This window comes from Gilbertella persicaria (assembly GCF_025201335.1).
Source record: "Gilbertella persicaria strain CBS 190.32 chromosome Unknown B0P05scaffold_30, whole genome shotgun sequence".
In the NCBI taxonomy this organism is placed as follows: Eukaryota; Fungi; Mucoromycota; class Mucoromycetes; order Mucorales; family Choanephoraceae; genus Gilbertella; species Gilbertella persicaria.
Window position 1 is genome coordinate 261,262 of NW_026251991.1, and position 19,215 is coordinate 280,476.

At 37.8% G+C, this 19,215-nt stretch overlaps 8 protein-coding genes across 8 annotated transcripts; 5 read left to right on the forward strand and 3 right to left on the reverse strand.

Annotated features, from left to right (window-relative positions):
• Positions 1 to 1,202: 1,202 nt before the first annotated feature.
• B0P05DRAFT_549437 (inorganic phosphate transporter Pho88) lies at positions 1,203 to 1,929 on the forward strand. Its single transcript, XM_051579136.1, is given in 4 exon segments — positions 1,203 to 1,405; positions 1,416 to 1,420; positions 1,457 to 1,546; positions 1,594 to 1,929. 2 exon segments carry the CDS (start codon positions 1,543 to 1,545, stop codon positions 1,893 to 1,895), a joined length of 306 nt encoding a protein of 101 aa, XP_051433098.1. The 5' UTR covers positions 1,203 to 1,405; positions 1,416 to 1,420; positions 1,457 to 1,542; the 3' UTR covers positions 1,896 to 1,929.
• On the forward strand, positions 1,220 to 1,929 carry B0P05DRAFT_549436 (uncharacterized protein; the record flags this gene model as incomplete). The annotated part of the gene is made up of 2 exons (XM_051579135.1): positions 1,220 to 1,456; positions 1,775 to 1,929. One exon carries the CDS (start codon positions 1,220 to 1,222, stop codon positions 1,454 to 1,456), a length of 237 nt encoding a protein of 78 aa, XP_051433099.1. The 3' UTR covers positions 1,775 to 1,929.
• A 29-nt stretch (positions 1,930 to 1,958) lies between these two features.
• B0P05DRAFT_549441 (WD40-repeat-containing domain protein) lies at positions 1,959 to 3,279 on the forward strand. Its single transcript, XM_051579137.1, has 6 exons — positions 1,959 to 2,089; positions 2,135 to 2,281; positions 2,333 to 2,465; positions 2,510 to 2,915; positions 2,965 to 3,043; positions 3,095 to 3,279. The coding sequence occupies exons 1-6, from the start codon at positions 1,979 to 1,981 to the stop codon at positions 3,272 to 3,274; spliced, it is 1,056 nt and encodes a 351-aa protein (XP_051433100.1). The 5' UTR covers positions 1,959 to 1,978; the 3' UTR covers positions 3,275 to 3,279.
• B0P05DRAFT_549442 (uncharacterized protein) lies at positions 3,280 to 5,438 on the reverse strand. Its single transcript, XM_051579138.1, has 5 exons — positions 5,177 to 5,438; positions 4,553 to 5,122; positions 4,325 to 4,508; positions 3,532 to 4,273; positions 3,280 to 3,483 (listed from the first exon to the last, which is right to left on the reverse strand). The coding sequence occupies exons 1-5, from the start codon at positions 5,348 to 5,350 to the stop codon at positions 3,339 to 3,341; spliced, it is 1,815 nt and encodes a 604-aa protein (XP_051433101.1). The 5' UTR covers positions 5,351 to 5,438; the 3' UTR covers positions 3,280 to 3,338.
• Positions 5,439 to 7,464: 2,026 nt separating this feature from the next.
• On the reverse strand, positions 7,465 to 9,107 carry B0P05DRAFT_573160 (uncharacterized protein; the record flags this gene model as incomplete). The annotated part of the gene is made up of 2 exons (XM_051581488.1): positions 7,465 to 8,877; positions 8,931 to 9,107. 2 exons carry the CDS (start codon positions 9,105 to 9,107, stop codon positions 7,465 to 7,467), a joined length of 1,590 nt encoding a protein of 529 aa, XP_051433102.1.
• Positions 9,108 to 10,557: 1,450 nt separating this feature from the next.
• B0P05DRAFT_549448 (uncharacterized protein) lies at positions 10,558 to 11,409 on the forward strand. Its single transcript, XM_051579139.1, has 2 exons — positions 10,558 to 10,746; positions 10,798 to 11,409. Exons 1-2 carry the CDS (start codon positions 10,613 to 10,615, stop codon positions 10,862 to 10,864), a joined length of 201 nt encoding a protein of 66 aa, XP_051433103.1. The 5' UTR covers positions 10,558 to 10,612; the 3' UTR covers positions 10,865 to 11,409.
• An 810-nt stretch (positions 11,410 to 12,219) lies between these two features.
• On the reverse strand, positions 12,220 to 13,156 carry B0P05DRAFT_588928 (uncharacterized protein; the record flags this gene model as incomplete). Its single annotated transcript, XM_051582699.1, has 4 exons — positions 12,220 to 12,311; positions 12,453 to 12,593; positions 12,688 to 12,927; positions 12,979 to 13,156. 4 exons carry the CDS (start codon positions 13,154 to 13,156, stop codon positions 12,220 to 12,222), a joined length of 651 nt encoding a protein of 216 aa, XP_051433104.1.
• A 1,520-nt stretch (positions 13,157 to 14,676) lies between these two features.
• Positions 14,677 to 19,120, forward strand: B0P05DRAFT_473733 (ABC-2 type transporter-domain-containing protein; the record flags this gene model as incomplete). The annotated part of the gene is made up of 3 exons (XM_051574749.1): positions 14,677 to 14,833; positions 14,877 to 15,082; positions 15,134 to 19,120. The coding sequence occupies 3 exons, from the start codon at positions 14,677 to 14,679 to the stop codon at positions 19,118 to 19,120; spliced, it is 4,350 nt and encodes a 1,449-aa protein (XP_051433105.1).
• Positions 19,121 to 19,215: the final 95 nt, after the last annotated feature.

Below are 19,215 nucleotides of genomic sequence, written 5' to 3' on the forward strand. Positions count from 1 at the left end.
GCATAAATTTATTAATTTCGAAATGATAATTATTCTTGGCATTTTATAAAGAGAAAAAAGTAGATAAAAGAGAAACGAAAGAAAACAAGTTTATTTATCACAAGTATTTTGTCAATAAACGGTACTAATGCTATTGAGAAAGCTTTAAAATATGCTGATTCTTTCTATTTTATTTTGTAATAGAGTGTTCGTCCTTCATACAAGTTGATTGCAATTTACTTTTTTAATTCACAAATTAAAGTTTTCTTTGTGTAATAAACAACAATAAAATGCTGTCAACTGATAAAATGTCACCGATAAATAAAGTTTTTTTTTTCTGGGCCCGATATGTTTACAAAATAATAATTGCTTTTTAGAGTAAACGTTGGAGTGTACAAAGCATCTCTCAATTTTTTCGTCTCTTTCACATAATTTCATTACAATAACAGCTTTTTGGAGAACAAAAGCAGGCTAAAAACGAGAGCAAGTCGTATCTCTTTTAACCGATCGGCTATACCTATTCTAAATGCATAGCGATCACCTTGTTTTCAAGTCACTTATGAATCAGTTGTACGGAAAAGATCTGCTGAGCAAAATGACAAGAAAAAACACCAAATGCGATTGATCCGGCAGTTTCTGATCTATTGAACATATTAAAAGTAATTCATATAAACCCAAGCACCGAGTGATAGAATGGGCCTTCTCTAATTTTGATAGAAGTAAAAATGACGATCAATAAGCCTTTTAAAGAGTATCTACATTACAAAAACAAGACCGAATCTTTGGTTGTTGACAAAACAAGAATCACTAAACGCGGATAATGCATAGAAAAAGCAAATGCAAAACAAATAGATGTTACTTCCTTGATTTAACAAAAAAAAATGATTGTTGAGATTTTACATATTCTCGGTTTAAATCAGTAGTGTAGATAAAAAGATTGGCACTTTTATCTTCAGGTCCTTTGCTACACAAACGTCTTTTGTACTTCTGCTTTTTGATAACAGGGTCAGAATAAGCAAATTTTTGCACTTTCTCCTTTGAGCCTAAATATTTGAATTGGACCGTGTTTCTTTTAATAGAGGAAGAAAGGAGAGTCGTAAGTCTTTATAACGCTGCACTGGAAAAAGGGAATTTCAATTGGGCAGTACCACCAATTGTATTTTGTGTACCCATTCTTAATTCCTCTTTTCCCGCGTTTTTTATTTTTATTTTCTTTCTTTTCTTTTCCACACACATAATCATGGTCAACTATTACCAAGCATTAAATTCCCCATATTTCAACGTTGGTTCCTTCTTATTCTTTCAGCAACTTGGAAGATTTATAAACCTCGAAAACTACGCATATTCTCTCAGAATTTTATATCTTACTGCTCAAGTTACTATTCTTGTTCTTAACTACTACTTGATCCATAAGATCAAGCAAAAAAATGGTAGGGAAATGAATGGAGTATATCAGCATATGCTGACAAAAGGTTAGATCAAACAGTGCTAAAGTATGTTGAACCTGCCTCTCAAAGCTGGGACGGGAGCGAAACTCCTGATCAATTGGTGAATACAACTGTCATGGGTAATGTAATCATAGAGGATAATTCAATGCGCTAATATGACATGTAGACTATGATATAGCAGAGGTAAATAAGACCATTAAGCAGTCTGCATTTGGTATCTTGATGATCGCATTCTTGCATTTCAAGTTTGGCTTTATTCAACCATTGTTGGTTCAATCTATTCTTGGCTTTAAAACCTTTTTCATGACAAAAGAAGCCCGTATTCATTTTTGGGGTTCTCAACCTACTGGTGACTTAAGACGTCCTTTCAGAATTGAAGCTCCTTTTGGCATGGTGAATGAAAAGAAGCAGCCCAAGACTGATAAAGGTTCTATCAAGAAGGCTGAAAAGGCTTTGAAAGCTGAATAAAAAAATAAATAAAAAGACGCGTTTTTTAAATTTTTTCGATTTCTCTTTCTTCTTTTTCTATCTTTTTTTTTTCGCTTTCTTATATGTCTCAACAAGAAGAAGTGCCTGACGGAAAGATAACTTATGACTGGAGTCCACCTTCAGGTCAAAGACAAGACTTCTTCTATAAAGGCTCTTCTATCAGTCGTGAACAAGTAAGTTGAGTCAAAAGATAATATTTTTACTTATATAGTATATAGGTTCGAAAAATGTTTGACAACTCCAAGATAAGAGAGTGTAAAGGACATAAAGAAAAGGTTCATACAGTTGCTTGGAACTGCGACGGTAGAAAACTAGCCTCAGGCTCTGTAGATAAAACAGCCCGTGTTTGGTCACCACACAGAGGAGTAAGATACAATATAAAATTACTTTGTTCTTATGCTTTTTTTTTTGTATAGACAGACATAAGATATTCAATAGAACTAAAAGGGCATTCAGATAGCGTTGATCAGCTTGATTGGGATCCAACTCATCCTGATAGACTAGCCACAGCTTCTTGTGATAAAACAGTGCGATTATGGGATCAACGATGTAAGAAAGCAACAGCTTGTTATGCATACTGACTCGTGTTATAGCTGGTAAATGTACAGCAGTGATTCAGACGGATGGAGAGAATATCAATATTTGTTGGAGTCCAGACGGGAACAACATTGCAGTAGGCGATAAAAACGATACCATTAGCATCATTGACACACGAACTCATAAAATCAGCGATAAACGCAAACATCCAGTTGAAGTAAATGAAATTGCTTGGAATAATGCAAACAATCAATTCTTCGTTACAACAGGACAAGGCACCATCAAAGTATATGATTACCCTTCATTTGAACTAAAAACCAATCTGCGTGGACATACAGCCAATTGCTATTGTGTAGAAGCTGATCCAACCAGTAAATATGTAGCTGTAGGTTCAGCAGACGCTATTGTTTCTTTATGGGATACTCGTACATTTCAATGCGTTCGAGCATTTCAAGAACTCACGTAAGTTGAGTATATATAAGGCAAAGTTACTTAATACGTCTTGTTTTAGTTGGCCGGTTAGAACACTTTCCTTTAGTTTTGATGGACAATATATTGCATCAGCTTCAGAAGATCATTTTATTGATGTTGTAAGTTACATTATAGGATTGATAAAGACATTGTGTTGACATTTGAGTTAGTCTCATGTAGAAAGTGGTGAGTCTGTCCATCATGTTGAATGTTCAGCAGCCATGAACACAGTTGCTTGGTCACCCCGAGATTATTATCTTGCCTATGCTGGTGATGAAACTGCTTCCGATGGTAAATACGCAGGCAATCTCAAAATATTCAGCATGAAAGATCCTAGAGATCAAAAATAAATATTTATTAAAATAAAATCAAGTATTAGGAGAGAGTATATTTTCTATATATGCAGGGATTGATTTATGCTGCTGTAACATAAATAACCTTGGTAACAGTGGCAGTTTTTTGAACACAGCCAATAGGGCAAGTTGTGGGATGGTGCTTCTTAGGGCCTACGGTAGTCTTGTGAGGTTTGGTGTAAGAGCAAGTTTTGGTAGAGTGATGCTTGGTCTTGGTAGAATGATGCTTGGAGCAAGTCTTGGTAGAGTGATGCTTGGTCTTGGTAGAATGATGCTTGGAGCAAGTCTTGGTAGAGTGATGCTTGGTCTTTGTAGAATGATGCTTGGTAGTTGAATGGCGTTCACAAGAGCATCCCTTGGTAGTAGTGTGTTTATGATGCTTGCTTGTGGTTGTCTTTTTCTGATGCTTGCCAGTGGTAGTCTTGTTGTGGTTACAGCCAGTAGTAGTCTTATGGTGTTTGCCAGTGGTTGTCTTACTGTGGTTACATCCAGTTGTGGTGATTTTGTGGTGGCTACAGCTAGCAGTTGTCTTATGATGTTTACCAGTAGTTGTCTTGCTATGATTGCAGTCAGTAGTGGTTTTGTGGTGGTTACTAGTAGTTGTCTTGGTGTGGTTGCAGCTGGTTGTAGTAGTCTTTTGATGGTTGCAAGAGGTAGTAGTGGTGCTTTTATGATCAGAAGTAGTAGAAGTAGCAGGAGTTGTAGTCATTTGACAACCAGTAGTTGTTGTTGTACCAGTGCTAGTGGTAGTAGAAGATTTAGTTGTGTTAGCGCCGGTAGTAGATGTAGTAGTAGATGATTTTGTAGTGGTAGTGGTAGTGATGACTACAGGAGGAGGGGGTGTATGATGAGTGATAGGAATACAGCCTTGGAAAGTATCGCAGGTGCCTCCGGCAGCCTTGTAGTTGTGAATTTCAATACCGCTGCTGCCCCAAGTGTAGTCTTTACCGATCACAGTGCCAGCAAATGCACCAGTAGAACCATCAATAATATTAGCTGTAAAAGAATTGAGTTTTATGCTTCAAGAAGTTTTTTTTTTTACGTTACCTTGAGGAGCTAATACAAATGCACCTAAATTGCTACCAGTTTGACGCTTGAGAGTGAAAGAGCCAGAAGTGAATTTGCCGTTGTTGTTGGAGGAATAAAAATTGAAGATAACTCTACAGGGATCCATTCCCTGGGTGACGAGATTACCCAACAGTGTGAAAGTAGACCCACTATCAACAGGAATCTATTGGAGATATGAATTAATTGAATATTAAATAAGCTACATACATTAAGAAGAAGAGTACCAGACTTAGGCCAGCTCATGCCTTGAGGACCATTCCAGTTACCCTTGCCTTGGAGAAGAGCGGAAGGATCAGACATATCACCCGGGAAAGGATTACATTTTCCATCATTACAGGTACTGAAAGTGAGTACATGAAAACCATCAGTAGATGACCCAATTGAAGATAATTTGCCATCAGAATTCAAGACCATGTTGGGCTTCATGCCAGCCAAAATTTCGGAAGCAGCCAAAGCATTTTTACGAGCTTCATTGAAGTCGTAAATACCTTTGCCGCCTTGATTGATCTTGCAAGAGCCTGCTGTTTCTTGAAGACCAGTAGTACCGCTGGGTACTTGAGCAGCACCCTTGACACGCACATCGCTAGCATCTACTTTGCCATCAACGACAAGAGCATAGCCTTTGACATCATTAGGGTCAGAACAATCAGGGTTGCCATTGGCATTCACCATGTAATTGTTGGCTTGGAACTTGCCCTTGACAGCAAGAGGACCAAGAATATCTTGTCCACCGGTAGTTGAGAAATCGCCAAAAAAGACAGCAGCGAAATGGGTCAACTATAATTGAAACAATGGATTAGAAGGTCAATGGATGTTTATTTGAGCAATTACCATCAAGGAAGGCGTATCATCATTTGAGCAAGTCCATTCAACATCATCTCTCTTCATGAGTGAAGAGTATTTCTGGTTGACATTGGAGTAGTTATTAGACTCATATGTAGATCTAGCTAACAATTCACCCGCAAGAGTACTAAGAACAAACAAGAAAGCAGCCTTATTGACCATTTAGATATAACGAAAGTAATGAGAAAAAAGGAAAGAAAGAGATATAGTTAACTGGATTGATATGCCTTGATGGTATTTTATATGCTTGTCTGTTCCTAAAAAAACCAAAAAGGTGACACCATTGTAAGGCAGACTTTTGAAATTACAGCTTAGTCATGTCATCTCTGTATCTAATTGTTTGCTTTTTTCTTGATGTTTTGAAAAGGAAATAATGCTATTTCTTGGGATTTATGCTCCTTATACGATACTCTAATCTTATGAGAAACGCGTGTTCTTGGTAGATACGTCTTTCTCCTTCTCAAGCTTTTCATTTAAAGAATTTTGTGAATTGTGCCACTTAAGCGTCGAGCTACATTTCCTGTTTTCAATCTCCATCCAGAATTGATCTGCCCTACCGATGTTTGACATGTATCCTTCATTTGGAGAAAAAGTATATAAATAGCCACGGTGCCGAACATTTGTTTTTACTTTTACAGCAATTAATAAATGCTTGCAGCTACGTATATTATATATAGCAGGACGATGCTTGAAATTGCTTGAAATATGAACAATATCGTGTAACAATTTCCTTTAAAGGACGTCACAAACATCTAGATATATAAACCAGACATATTCTTCAACTCTAATTAAAGAAGCCATTATTCTTTTTACTTGGTGTAATCATTCGCAACCCTTGCAAGAGTCCGAATGGCTGTTAATTTCGGTTTCTTTACATGATACGTTAAAAAAAGCAAAAGGAACTTAGGTATTTGAGGAATTCGAGTCATGCATTTACTGGAGAGAGCATATGGATGGCATTGTGGCTTGCACTGAACAATGCTAAACATTGTAAGCTTTTTTTAAAAAAAGCTTACAGTCTGGCCAATCGCTTGTTGCAATGGTACACGAAATAAAATCTGGCCATGTTTTATACTTTTAACTTTCATTTGTGCAATCAACAATCTACTTTTATGGAGTTCATAAATAAAACTCTTCGCGTAACTATTGTTGTCCAGGCTAAAGTAGACACGTTGCTGTCAAGTGGTCATTTTTTTCTGTGTCGAAAGCAGTTGCCAATGAAGACATTTTATATAAAATAACGCTGACATACATCTGACAGTTGAATAAAAGCAATGGCTACCTGATCAAATGAAACAAAAGAGTAGAAAACACGTGTAGGTGGCCAATGAATTCATCAGTTATTTTTGAATGCACCAAATTGCTTTTCAGCATAATAGGGGCTATTACGGCTTTCAAGCAAAAATAGTGCTGATTTTTTTAGGTATTTTATCATTTCATGGCAACACAAAGACCCACCAAAGTGCAGCAAACCTTCTGAGTTTTGAGCTTTGCATTTATTTCATTATTTAGTTTTGTAGAACTATACTCTATTTTTAATCTACTTCATTCCCTCTGTTACTCTGTCTCTTTCTCCTTTTATTTGTACCAAGAAATAAAATATAATTCTGAACTTGATTATGGCACAAGACTATGTTAGGAAAAAGCAATTGAAAACAAACCAAACCATTCAATTCGATAGCCATTGATATCTTGAAGCCATCGCAATTTCTCCTCGCTTTATCGATCTATTTTACTTGACAGACTTTTACGATCGATTGCATGTTGAACTCATTAAGTTGCGGCATTGGTAGCACTTTTTTTTTTTTTGAACCGCCATGATCGCAGCTTATACTCATTATGGAATCAACAAGAATAACCCTTGTTTGCATTACTTCACTATTCCGATATTCCAAGATGCATACAGGATCTATTCAAACAAACTTTAATTGTCAGTGTTCTGTTTCGTTGCTTTACGCATTAGGCTTCATATCAAGAAGGTTCATGTTTGAGCAACATTCGGCTCAAGTATAAAAAATTAAAGAACAGAAACATCTCTATCAATTATTGACTTAAACATACTATCCTTATGTGATAAAATTGCTGTCAGCAGATAGTTCCACACAAACTTTGAGTTATTAGTTGCATTGTATGACGTTTTCACTATACTGCAAAATAATTGACAACAGCAGAAATGGTTCGTTTATGCAAAAATTTATGTCTGATAGAATTCACTGCAAGAGCAATTTTATTAAAAGATGTATTATGTAAATAAATTAAGAGAATTTTGGAACCATTTAGTTGACAGTAACATAGACGACCTTTGTAACAGTCTTGGTGGCACAACCAACAGGACAAGTAGTAGGAGTGTGCTTGGTCTTGGTGTGGTGCTTACTCTTGGTGTGGTGCTTACACTTGGTGGTAATCTTAGAGTGGTGTTTGCCCTTGGTGGTAATCTTAGAGTGGTGTTTGCCCTTGGTGGTAGTCTTGGCATGGTGCTTGCCCTTGGTGGTAGTCTTAGAGTGGTGCTTACCCTTAATGACAGTCTTGGAGTGTTTGTGAGACTTGGTGGTAGAGTGCTTGCCGCAACCACAGTCAGTAGTAGTTTGGTGCTTGTAAGCAGAAGTGGTCTTGCTGTGGTGAACGGAAGTAGTCTGGTGCTTGTGGGCAACGGTAGTGTGGTGTTTGTCACTGACAGCAGTGGTTGTAGCAGAATGACCATCAGTACTAGTAGTGTGCTTGTTGGTGGGAGTTGTGGTGGTAGCAGAAGCAGGAGGAACGTGGATGGTGGTAGCAGGAGGAGGAGTGTGGTTGTTGTGAATAGGGAAGCAACCCTTGAAGCTGGAAGAGCTACCACCAGCAAGGTGATAACCACCAATACCAATACCGCCACCGCAGTTGAAGTTGTGACCAATAACAGTACCAGCAAAGGCACCAGCAGCGCCATCAAAGATATCAGCTCTGGGAGCCAAAGTGAAACCACCAAAGTAGCCGCTCATCTCACGTTTGAGAGAGATTTTACCACCGCTGTGGCATTTACCTTGGGAGTCAGCAGGGTAGAAGTTGAAGATAACACGAGAAGCATCCAAACCAAGAGAGACTTCCTTGTTAGTGATAGAGAAAGAAGCACCAATGTCAATAGGAATGTTGATGACAATGGTACCAGAAGAGGGCCAGTTCAAACCCTTGGGTCCGCTCCAGCTACCCTTACCAGAAAGGAAAGCAGCAGCTTCAGAGATCAAAGAGGCATGGAAAGCGCTGCTCTTACAAGTGTTGAAATGAAGGACATGGAAACCATGGTTAGCGGTACCACAAGCGCTCAATTTGCCTTCGGCATCCAGTCTCAAGGTAGGTTCCAATTGAGACAAGAGCAAAGAGGCTTCGTAAGCGTTTTCTTGACTTTGCTCAAAGCTATAATAACCAGTAGATCCGTGGTACAACTTGAAGAAATCAAAGAGTCTTTTGGCGCCACCTGAGAGGCCACCACGAATGAAAGAGGCACCGCTGACAGAGACAGAGTTAGACTTGCATTGACCACCGACAACAAGACCGTAACTCTTGAGGTTTTCGTAAGAGAAACCAGCATCCCAGTTGGTGTTAATGCTAGAATAGTGACTCTCAAAGTCACCCTTGACAGCAAGAGAACCAGAGATATCAACCTTTCCAACAGACTTGAAGTCACCAAAGAAGACACCAGAGAATTGGGTCAACTACAAGGAATGATCAGTCAAATAAATTCTACATGATTGATGTAAGTATTTACCAATTGAGAAGCATAGCTTCCAGAAGCACACTTGTTGCTGTCAATGAAGAAATGTCTCTTTTCAAGTACAGATGTGTTGTCTAAGTTGATGTTGACAGTATTTTCATCTACGGAAGTAGCTTGCAAACCAGCAAGAAAAGCAGTTGCGACACAGAGCAAAAGTGATTTTTGAACCATTAGAAGTTTCTGTATTAAGGATTGGAAGGAGGGAAGATAATGATTTCAGAATTGTTTTTTCTCGCCTTTTATATGAATTGTCGGGACAAAAACAGAAAAAAAGTGCCACAGTTATGTGGCTCTTTGATGCCAACATGAGCTTAGTGAAGCACGCACGTACACGAGCTGAGCAGAAAATCATATAAATGGTGGTCTAAAATTTCAGTGATGTGTCTTGTGTCACTATGAAAAAGAAAAGCTGGCTTTTTATGCTCAATTTAATTAACAAAGTTATGACATTCTGCAATTTTCAAACAGCATCATTTTATATTTTCAATCTCCATTATTAGATATTCTATTTTGAGATGGAAACTGTATTATAAGACACTACGTTTATACAGTCTACAATTAATCTACCATGCATGCCTTTTTATTGCAGTTTGAAATATTTCGTTTAAAACATCGAAATGAATATGTAGTCAAGACAAAAAACACATTAGCGACAGCGTATAAATGTTCAATAGTTTAATCTAGTTGTATGTCGAAATGTTGTGTGATACACTGTTGTTGAAAAAATAAAAATAAAGACTACACAAGAAATGATAGTTGTATGGACGTCCAATTAATTAAATAAATGTTATTGCATTAGGAGCTTTGGTTACTTGGCTCTTAAATATTCCAGGTATTCGGTTTATAGTACACTTGTTTATTGAAGACATTGTTTATTCCGGGTAAGTTGAATTTGATATATTGAAGCACAAGTAGAGGAAACTCGTGCTTTTGACAAAATTGCTCTCAGAATTTCGATTACGCAGACTATGCTCGAGGTTGTAAAAAGAAAACTATCTGTGATTGATTTGTGAATGTCACAAAGTTCATGATGATTTTTTTTTATTGTCCCTTATAAAAATACTGGATAAAATTGAGTTGGCTTTTTTTGTTTTCATGTCTCCTAATACACGCATATATTACATTTATTTTGTGTTACAATCTATTTTAAGATTTTGCCTTTGACTTTTAGCAAACCAAACGTTAGTTTTAGCATATTTTAGCTTTCAACAAAAGCGATTCTTGATGGAAATCAGTAATAATCTATTTTCCATCTTAATAATAGGGTATAATCGCACTATTTTAGATACCAAAGAGTGATAAAAGAGCATATGGCATGTTTTCGGTAATTTGGTTCCTGTACGAGGTTGAAATCCAAATAGTTTTTACATTTCCTTAACTCTTTTGGAAATGTTCTCATTCTTTCAATATCACAAATCCTTCAATGATATCAATTGAGTGATGATTAGTAACACTCTTTTGAAGCCAGATGGCAGTAGTATATTCATGCGACTCGTTAAAAAAGAGATGATTTCTAATAAACAAGAAATGTCTAGTTATTTGGTAACGCCGGAAGAAATACTTGACTTTTTGTATCCAGCAAGCCATACTTTAATTTTTTTTTATTTTATTTTATTTTTTTGCTCGAAGAGAATTGATAAGTAGAAAATGCAGTGCAGAAGCTGAGCTTCATTACTATGCCCTTGTACCACCTTCCTTTTTTATTCATGCTGCCCAGTGCTTCAAATAGGATATTTGCAGAAAAGTCCCTTAAAGCCCTTAATAAATGGACTCACATTAATTTCTTGAGAGTTGTCTTTACCACGGAATCCTTCGAAAATGAAAAGAATGTTTAATCTGTAGATGTCTGTGCCACACTTACAGCAATGAAAACGTTCAAGCCATCTTCTTTCAATGCCAGCTGGATGTCATTGAAAAATATGCAATAGCAGTCTCTATTTAGTCTTGTTCCGAAAGACCAATCCTCATAGATAAGTCAAACTGAAGATGTATATTTCTATTTTCTTTTCTTTTCTTCGCAAAGACAATATCAAGCTAAGGAAAAAATACATATATGCATATAACAGATGAAATTTTTTCCAATAAAGTGTAGTATATATGATACCTTTTTCTTCACATGCTCATAACAGATAAAAAACTGCTTGTTCATTCTAATTTCATTTCCAAAAGGCGATTGTTTTTGCAAGTATATATATAGGTTTTGAAAAGGCCATAGCTTTAAGCATTTGAAAAGGAGAAACGGGAAGAAGAAATAAGTATATTAATCCTAAGTATTTTATCAGTTGACAACACTTCATATTTATTTACTGCATTTTTAAGGGATATGCATATAACGAATCAGTTCCTTTCATCGAAAAATAAATTTGATTCTATAAGTAATGCAACCCTCCCCCTATCCTGCCTCTCAAGATAGATAATTTTTATCAAAAAATTTACACACAACTGGAGTATAGTACTTGTTCATACACATTTAAATGCCCTAAATACCTACAAACCATGTTTAGCAACATATAGGGCACTTGTGAAGTTGATTTAGACAAAAAAAAAGTAACTTGGAAAAAACGGTTAAATATGCCTTTTGAACAAAGGGTACTACTCATGAAAAACCTCGTTTTATCAACTCTTGATCTTCTTTTGGAAGCTATAAGACAAAAAATAGGGCTATTGGCAAGCTCAAACACTTAAAATGTGCGCCTGGCACTCTAATTTTTGATCAAAGTGTGTGCTTGCCAGTTGTACTATAAAAATGGCATGGTAAGGGCGAAAACCTCGCAGCTATTTTTGCATATTTGCGCAGAATTTTAGCAGCAAAGTTGGTATGTTCTTTAAACTAGTAGGCTCAGAAAACAAAGACCTACAGCTTTTGTCACTACACCAAAACCCAATAATTGCTTCTTCATGCAGTTGACAAAAGCTCAATTTTGATGCGGCGCGAAGAAGAATCAAATTTGATTTCACTTTTAATCTTCGCTCTATAGTCCCTGTTGTGAGATGAAGAGAGAATAGATATAAAATTAGAGAAAAGGTAAGAACACAGAGAAAGTTCGTTAGAACTTGTATAGGCTTTTTATTTCTCCAAGAAATGTTATCTTTCAATTGCTATAAAATGTCAAGGTATTTATACTTTTTCTTCTCGGTCAAACTATTGCTTTGGGTTAGCTTCTTGACTACGGATTGATTTGTTAGATCAGGAGCAATGAAGAGAAATGCCTTTAGAGGAAGTTGTCAGCTCAGCCAACAGTACATGATCTGACCTGAACTTGAATAAACCATTACATATTTGTCAAATGCCAATACCAATGTATTTCTCAGCTCTAACCGTCACTTTATGAGGGCCATCAATAATAACAGAGTCACTATGTTCATAATCTCTGACTATGAAGACGATGTAGTACTTCTAGTAGAATGAGTGAATGTCAGTGACTATGGATCCATTGCAATTGCCATGGATGTGATCTGGTCTTTTGCCATGATCATCATTTATTGATCTATGCATATGAATTCATATATGTTCACAACAAAATCCTTGAATATCAGAGGAAGGTTGAAATTGACGAGCGGCAGCCGTTTGACGTTGAGCCAAACGGACAGGATTGACTCGACGGATTAGTGTTGCATTGGATTGACTACTGGTCAAAGATGGCCATTGGGAAGCAACTTGGGCATATGAGGTGCTGGTAGAGCGCCAAGGGGGTAGAGCGAATGCACTTGCAACTGGACTTTGACATTGAGGTAGTTCTGGCTGTCGTACCTGCTGTTTTAGGGCGGCATTCTCTGCGGAGTTGCTCAATTTCGTACTGAGCATCTTCCAGCTTTTGCTGAAGACTAAACAATCTTTGAAGCATTGCAGCGTATTCCTGTTGTTGCTTGTGCATGTCATGTACGAACTGGAGCAAGTTCTCGGGCATGACCAGTGTACTGGGTTGCGTCAGAGGTACGTCGTCATGACTAGCATCCATCTGCTGGGAACCGTTTAGCTGATGTGCTCTTGCTGTGGCAGTTAGTAGGGCTTGCATTTGATGAAGCTAAAAGTCGTTTTTACATTCCATACAATAAAAGACAGGTGGTTTAGGATGAGCGTCGGAATTGCCTCGTCTACGAAAGCGACTTTTCGTGTTGCCATGGGGACAGGTTAAACGCTTTCGACCGAGATCGTACTCGCGTTCAACAGCATCAGTTTCATAAACACTGAGAATCGGTACTGGCCTAGTGTTAAGCATATTGAGTTAATTTGACGTTGTTTTATAAGACTCTATGTTGGTTGTAGACTATAGAATCCGGAGGTTCGTGAAGATGAAAAAAGAAAGGCAATCAAAAATCTTTGCAACGACAGAATGTAGGTTTGATCCATCCAAAATCAGATAAGACCATCTCTAGATACTTCAAGTAAAAAGAAAGCGAGTTTACTAAGACGAAAAGGGTGAGTTAATTTGAGTATTACACTGCAACGAATAGAAAGGGCTAGTAAAAGGGCACCTATTCTTACACTATTTGATGCATAAAATATGCATAAGATCTCCCATAATACATGACACTTCTGAGGTCAGAAAGGACAACTTTGAAAATGGTAAACAGAAAGAAAATTCCGATTAATCAAATATATGTAAATCAACAAACTATACCAAGGAAGAACTTTGCTGAATATGCTTTGAAGCTTGATAAAACGCCTACAGCAACTCGATTTTCAGAATCAATATATTTGCCACTTTTTGTGAAGTAGACATGGGATTGAAGGAGGTGCTTTCCTAAAATATTTGTCAAGTTACAACCACTTGAAATTTTTACATTTTCTCTTTTGAATAAGCGCAAAGTCTTGTAAAACAATCACACTCAGACAAGATATTCTCGTTCTCTTTTGATAGTAATTAGAGATACTTGGCGTATTGAACCTTTCGAAAAAAAGAAAAAGAAGGAAAACTACCTCATCCACTTTGATTACGTGATTTCTTGGAGAAAAATCGATGACTTTTTTAGTGATACACCAATCGTGTTTAGTAATCTACTTCACTTGACTGTTTCTTATAATTTGTGAAGAGAAATGCCCCCAAGGAAAAAAAGAATTATACTTATATTGATAGAAACAAATTTTTTTCATTTGCACGAGTTTGTATCGTATTGTGTCACTTTGAGTCTAAATTCTGCAAGAACAGCAGACCCAACCAATCAAACTGCTTGGACGCAAACGGGCCGAAAAACAAGGACTTATCAAGTCTCCGCTTTGATTAATCTGACCGCAGCTCAATCGGTCAGTTTCGGCGGATCGGATATCACGTATCAATTCAAAAAAGTAAAAACGCGACGACTTCTCCTTACGTGTGGTTATCTCTTTATATACAATCTTCTAAAATGCTTCATCTTGGCAATTTCAAGAATGCATGTAGGATGCATCAAATTACTGTCGTTTTGCATCGTATGTGGCTCATGAAAATGATGCATAGCCATGTAGCTTCTGTTTATGCGATCTATTGTGACAGCAAGCTGACTGAATTCTTGGTCTGAATAGATTGCGGTCAGTAAATTTATCCGCCACAATGATACGACTTCATAGGTTCGGTCGCTTCACTCCACAGCCGTTTTTTGATTTATTTGCCACTCAGCAAAGCATCCCGGAAAAATTACGGCGATCTAGATATCACATATAAATATAAACCCATTCTTTTTTCTAGATCTTGTCATTAACTTCTTTTTTTTTATTTTTTTTTTTTTTTTATTTTGCTTTTTGATTTATTCCATATAATTCATGAGCTCTAATAAATATCTCTCGGAAAAGGGAGAACAACAAGATCTTGACCGTCATTCAAGTGATGGATCAACACAAACTATCAATGGACTCCAAAATTATGAAATTGCAGACCAATCTTATGGTGAACCCGATGCTAATGCTGTTGACATCAAAGGTGAGTAATTTTTCTTAAAAAATTTATCTAAAAAAATAAATAGCTGCAAAGTCAGAATATCAAGAACTTAAACGTGAATTATCTCGAATCAGTCGTAAATCAACACACGCTAGCAAATTAGAAGAAGGTGCTGCTGCGTCTGACGAATTTAATCTCGATGAATATCTTAATGGCCTTCGTCGTGATGAAGAAGAGGCTGGTCACACACAGAAGTACTTGGGTTTGGTCTGGAAAGATTTGACTGTGATGGTAAAGTCTGTCATACCACAAAATAACAATTGACTAATATCATTTTTTTAGGGTGAAGCTGCTGATGCTCATACAATTTCTACTGTCTTTACTTTTATTCAATTCTGGAAGTATCTTGGTATTGGTGCCAGTAAAAACAAAAAGACAATCCTTCACAACTTAAACGGTCATTGTAAAGAAGGTGAAATGTTGCTTGTCTTGGGTCGTCCAGGCGCAGGCTGTACTACCTTTTTAAAAGTCATGGCTAATCTTCGTGGTGCTTACACTGATATCAACGGTACTGTTAGCTATGGTGGTATTGATCCCAATACTTTTGCCAAACGTTATCGTGGCCAAGTTTGTTACAACGAAGAAGAAGATCAACATTACCCTACCTTAACAGCAAAGCAAACACTCGAATTTGCTCTTCGCATGAAGACACCCGGTACTCGTCTTCCCGATGAAACCAGACAAGATTTTGTTAATAAGGTTCTTTACATGCTTGGTAACATGCTCGGTCTTACTAAGCAAATGAACACCATGGTTGGTAACGCTTTTGTCCGTGGTTTGTCTGGTGGTGAACGTAAACGTATGTCTATTGCTGAACAAATGACAACACACAGTTCTATCAACTGTTGGGACTGTTCTACTCGTGGTCTTGATGCTGCCTCAGCTCTTGATTATGTCCGTGCTCTCCGTATCATGACAGATATTCAACACAAGACAACAGTAGCCACTCTTTATCAAGCTTCCAACAGCATCTTTTCTCTTTTTGATAAAGTTCTCTTATTAGATGAAGGCCGTTGCTTGTATTTTGGTCCTGTTGAATACGCCAAAGAATACTTTGAATCTCTTGGTTTCTTCTGTCCTCCTCGTAAATCTGTTCCTGATTTCTTGACTGGTCTTTGTAACCCTATTGAACGTGAAATCATTCCTGGATTTGAAAAGACTGCACCTCGTTTTGCTTCTGATTTCGAACAACGATACCTTGAATCTGATGTATATAGACAAGCTATGGCTGATCTTGGTGCCTACGAACAACAAATTGCTAGCGGAAGTCCTAGTGAAACCTTTAGAAAAGCTGTTGATGAAGAACATCAAAAGCGTGCTAGCAAAAAGGCCCCTTATACCGCTTCTTTCTATCAGCAAGTCAAGGCACTTACTATTCGTCAATACTATCTTAATATCACTGACTTGGGTGCTCTTATTTCTCGTTATGGTACAATTCTTATCCAATCCTTGATTACTGCTTCATGTTTCTTCAAAATGAGCGAAGATGGTATGGGTGCTTTCTCTAGAGGTGGTGCTCTTTTCTTTGCTGTCTTGTTCAATTCTTTCATTTCTCAATCCGAACTCATGAGTTTCTTGATGGGTAGACCCATCTTAGAAAAACACAAACAATATGCTCTTTACCGTCCTTCTGCTTTCTATCTTGCTCAAGTAGTCATGGATGTTCCCTATGCTATTGCTCAAGTACTTCTCTTTGAAATATGTGCTTACTTTATGATGGGCTTGAAATTGACTGCTGGTGCCTTCTTTACATTCTTTGTTGTCTTGTTCTTTATTAACATGTGTATGAACGGTTTCTTCAGATTCTTTGGTGCCTCTACTTCTAGCTTCTTCCTTGCTACACAAGTTTCCGGTATTATTCTTATCGCTGTTACCTCCTATACAGGTTATACCATTCCTTACAACAAAATGCATCCTTGGTTGTTTTGGATTTACTGGATCAATCCCTTAACTTATGGTTACAAGGCTCTTCTCATCAACGAATTGGGTGGTCAATCTTATTCTTGTGAAGGTGTTGGCAACAGTGTCCCTTACGGCCCTGGTTATGATGACTGGAACCACAAGGTCTGCACCATGACTGGTGGTAAACCTGGTCAAAATTTTGTCCTTGGTGATGATTACTTGCGTGAAAGTCTTAGTTATGAACCTAGCCAACTTTGGGCTCCTGATTTCATTGTTGTCGTTGCCTTCTTCTTGTTCTTTACTTTCTTGACTGCTAGTGCTATGGAATTTGGTGGCTTAAGCAAGGCTGGTACTCTTACTAAACTTTACTTGCCCGGTAAGGCTCCCAAGCCTCGTACAAATGAAGAAGAAGAAGAAAGACGTCGTAAGCAAGCCAACATTAGTTCTGAAATGGAAGGCGTTTCTGATGGTACTACTTTCTCTTGGGAAAACATCAATTATACTGTACCTTACAAAGGTGGTCAGCTCCAACTATTGAACAATGTCTGTGGTCTTGTTCGTCCTGGTCATCTTACTGCTTTGATGGGTTCTTCTGGTGCTGGTAAGACTACTCTTTTGGATGTCTTGGCTCGTCGTAAGACCATTGGTAAAGTTGAAGGCGATATTTTCTTGAACTATGAAGCCCTCATGACTGATTTCGAACGTATTACTGGTTACTGTGAACAGATGGATGTCCATCAACCTGCTGTCACTGTTCGTGAAGCCCTCCGTTTCTCCGCTTATCTCCGTCAACCTGCTGAAGTTCCTCGAGAAGAAAAAGACAAGTATGTCGAAACCATTCTCGAACTTTTGGAAATGGACGATATTGGTGATGCTCAAATTGGTCAAGTCGAAAGTGGTTATGGTATCTCTGTTGAAGAACGTAAGCGTTTAACTATTGGTATGGAATTGGTCGGTAAGCCCAAGCTTCTTTTCTTGGATGAACCTACTTCTGGTCTTGATGCTCAATCTTCTTTCAACATCATTCGATTTATTCGTAAGCTTGCTGATGCTGGTTGGCCCGTCTTGTGTACTATCCATCAACCTTCTGCTATCTTGTTTGAACACTTTGACCACCTTTTGCTTTTAGTTCGTGGTGGTAAGACTGCTTACTATGGTGAAATTGGTAAAGATTCTCAAACTATGATCAACTACTTCCAATCCAATGGTGGCCCTATTTGTTCTCCTGATGCTAACCCTGCTGAATACATTCTTGAATGTGTTGGTGCTGGTACTGCTGGTAAAGCAAAGGCTGATTGGGCTGAAATCTGGCAAAAGTCTCCTGAAGCTAAAGCCTTAGCTGCTGAACTTGAAGAAATTCGTAACAATTCCAACCCCAATCCTACTCGTGAAGCTAAAACTTATGCTACTGGTTACGGTACTCAATTTAAATTGGTTTTCAAGCGTATGTCATTGGCTTATTGGAGATCTCCTGAATACAATGTGGGTCGTTTCTGTAACGTCATGTTTACCTCTTTGATCACTGGTTTTACTTACTGGAAGCTTGGAAATAGTTCTTCTGATCTTTTGAACAAACTCTTTGCTCTCTTTGGTACCTTCATTATGGCCATGGTCTTAATTATTTTGGCTCAACCTAAGTTCATGGTTGAACGTCAATTCTTCCGTCGTGAATATGCTTCCCGTTACTACAGTTGGTTATCTTGGGCTATTTCTGCTGTGCTTGTCGAACTCCCTTACATCTTCTTCTATGCTGCCTTCTTCATGTTTGGTTTCTACTGGACTGCTGGTATGACAAACAACTCCGAGACTGTTGGTTTCTTCTACATTCACTTCTCCATGCTTGTCTGTTGGGCCGTCTCTCTTGGTTTTGTTATTGCTGCTTTCTCTGAATCACCCTTGATGGCTTCTGTCATTAATCCTTTGGTCATTTCCTTGCTTATCTTGTTTGCTGGTTTGATGCAAGCACCTTCTGCTATGCCTAAATTCTGGAGCTCCTGGATGTACTGGCTTGATCCTTTCCACTACTACATTGAAGGCCTTTCTGTCAACGAATTGAGCAATATCAAGGTGACTTGTACTGAAGGTGATTTTATCAAATTCACTCCTCCTGAAGGTCAAACATGTGGCCAATACACTGCCAACTTCTTCAGCTATGGTGCTACTGGTTACATTGGTAACCCTGATGCTACCTATCCTGATTATTGTAATTATTGTACTTATTCCTCTGGTGCTGAATTCTATACGACTCGATTTGGTTGGGATGCTAGCCACAAGTGGCGTAACTTTGGTGTCCTCTGTTCCTACTTTGCCTTCAATGTCTTGCTCTTTATTAGTCTTGTCTTTATCTTTAGAAAGCCCAGACGATAAATATCCTGGAACTCCTTTTCATTGTTTAGATTTTTAATATACATTGTATTTTTTCTCTATTATTATTATTATTTATATACACCTCATCAAACATA

What these genes read in the sequence shown, in the direction of transcription:
- B0P05DRAFT_549442 (XM_051579138.1), bottom strand. Translation starts at nt 5,350, where the DNA reads ATGGTCAATAAGGCTGCTTTCTTGTTTGTTCTTAGTACTCTTGCGGGT. An exon ending in CTGGTACTCTTCTTCTTAAT is followed by an intron (nt 4,509 to 4,552) that starts GTATGTAGCTTA and finishes TATCTCCAATAG; the next exon opens with ATTCCTGTTGATAGTGGGTC. An exon ending in ATTTGTATTAGCTCCTCAAG is followed by an intron (nt 4,274 to 4,324) that starts GTAACGTAAAAA and finishes ATTCTTTTACAG; the next exon opens with CTAATATTATTGATGGTTCT.
- B0P05DRAFT_549448 (XM_051579139.1), top strand. Translation starts at nt 10,613, where the DNA reads ATGCCCTTGTACCACCTTCCTTTTTTATTCATGCTGCCCAGTGCTTCA. An exon ending in GTTGTCTTTACCACGGAATC is followed by an intron (nt 10,747 to 10,797) that starts CTTCGAAAATGA and finishes TGCCACACTTAC; the next exon opens with AGCAATGAAAACGTTCAAGC.
- B0P05DRAFT_549441 (XM_051579137.1), top strand. Translation starts at nt 1,979, where the DNA reads ATGTCTCAACAAGAAGAAGTGCCTGACGGAAAGATAACTTATGACTGG. An exon ending in GCGATTATGGGATCAACGAT is followed by an intron (nt 2,466 to 2,509) that starts GTAAGAAAGCAA and finishes CTCGTGTTATAG; the next exon opens with CTGGTAAATGTACAGCAGTG. An exon ending in CGAGCATTTCAAGAACTCAC is followed by an intron (nt 2,916 to 2,964) that starts GTAAGTTGAGTA and finishes GTCTTGTTTTAG; the next exon opens with TTGGCCGGTTAGAACACTTT.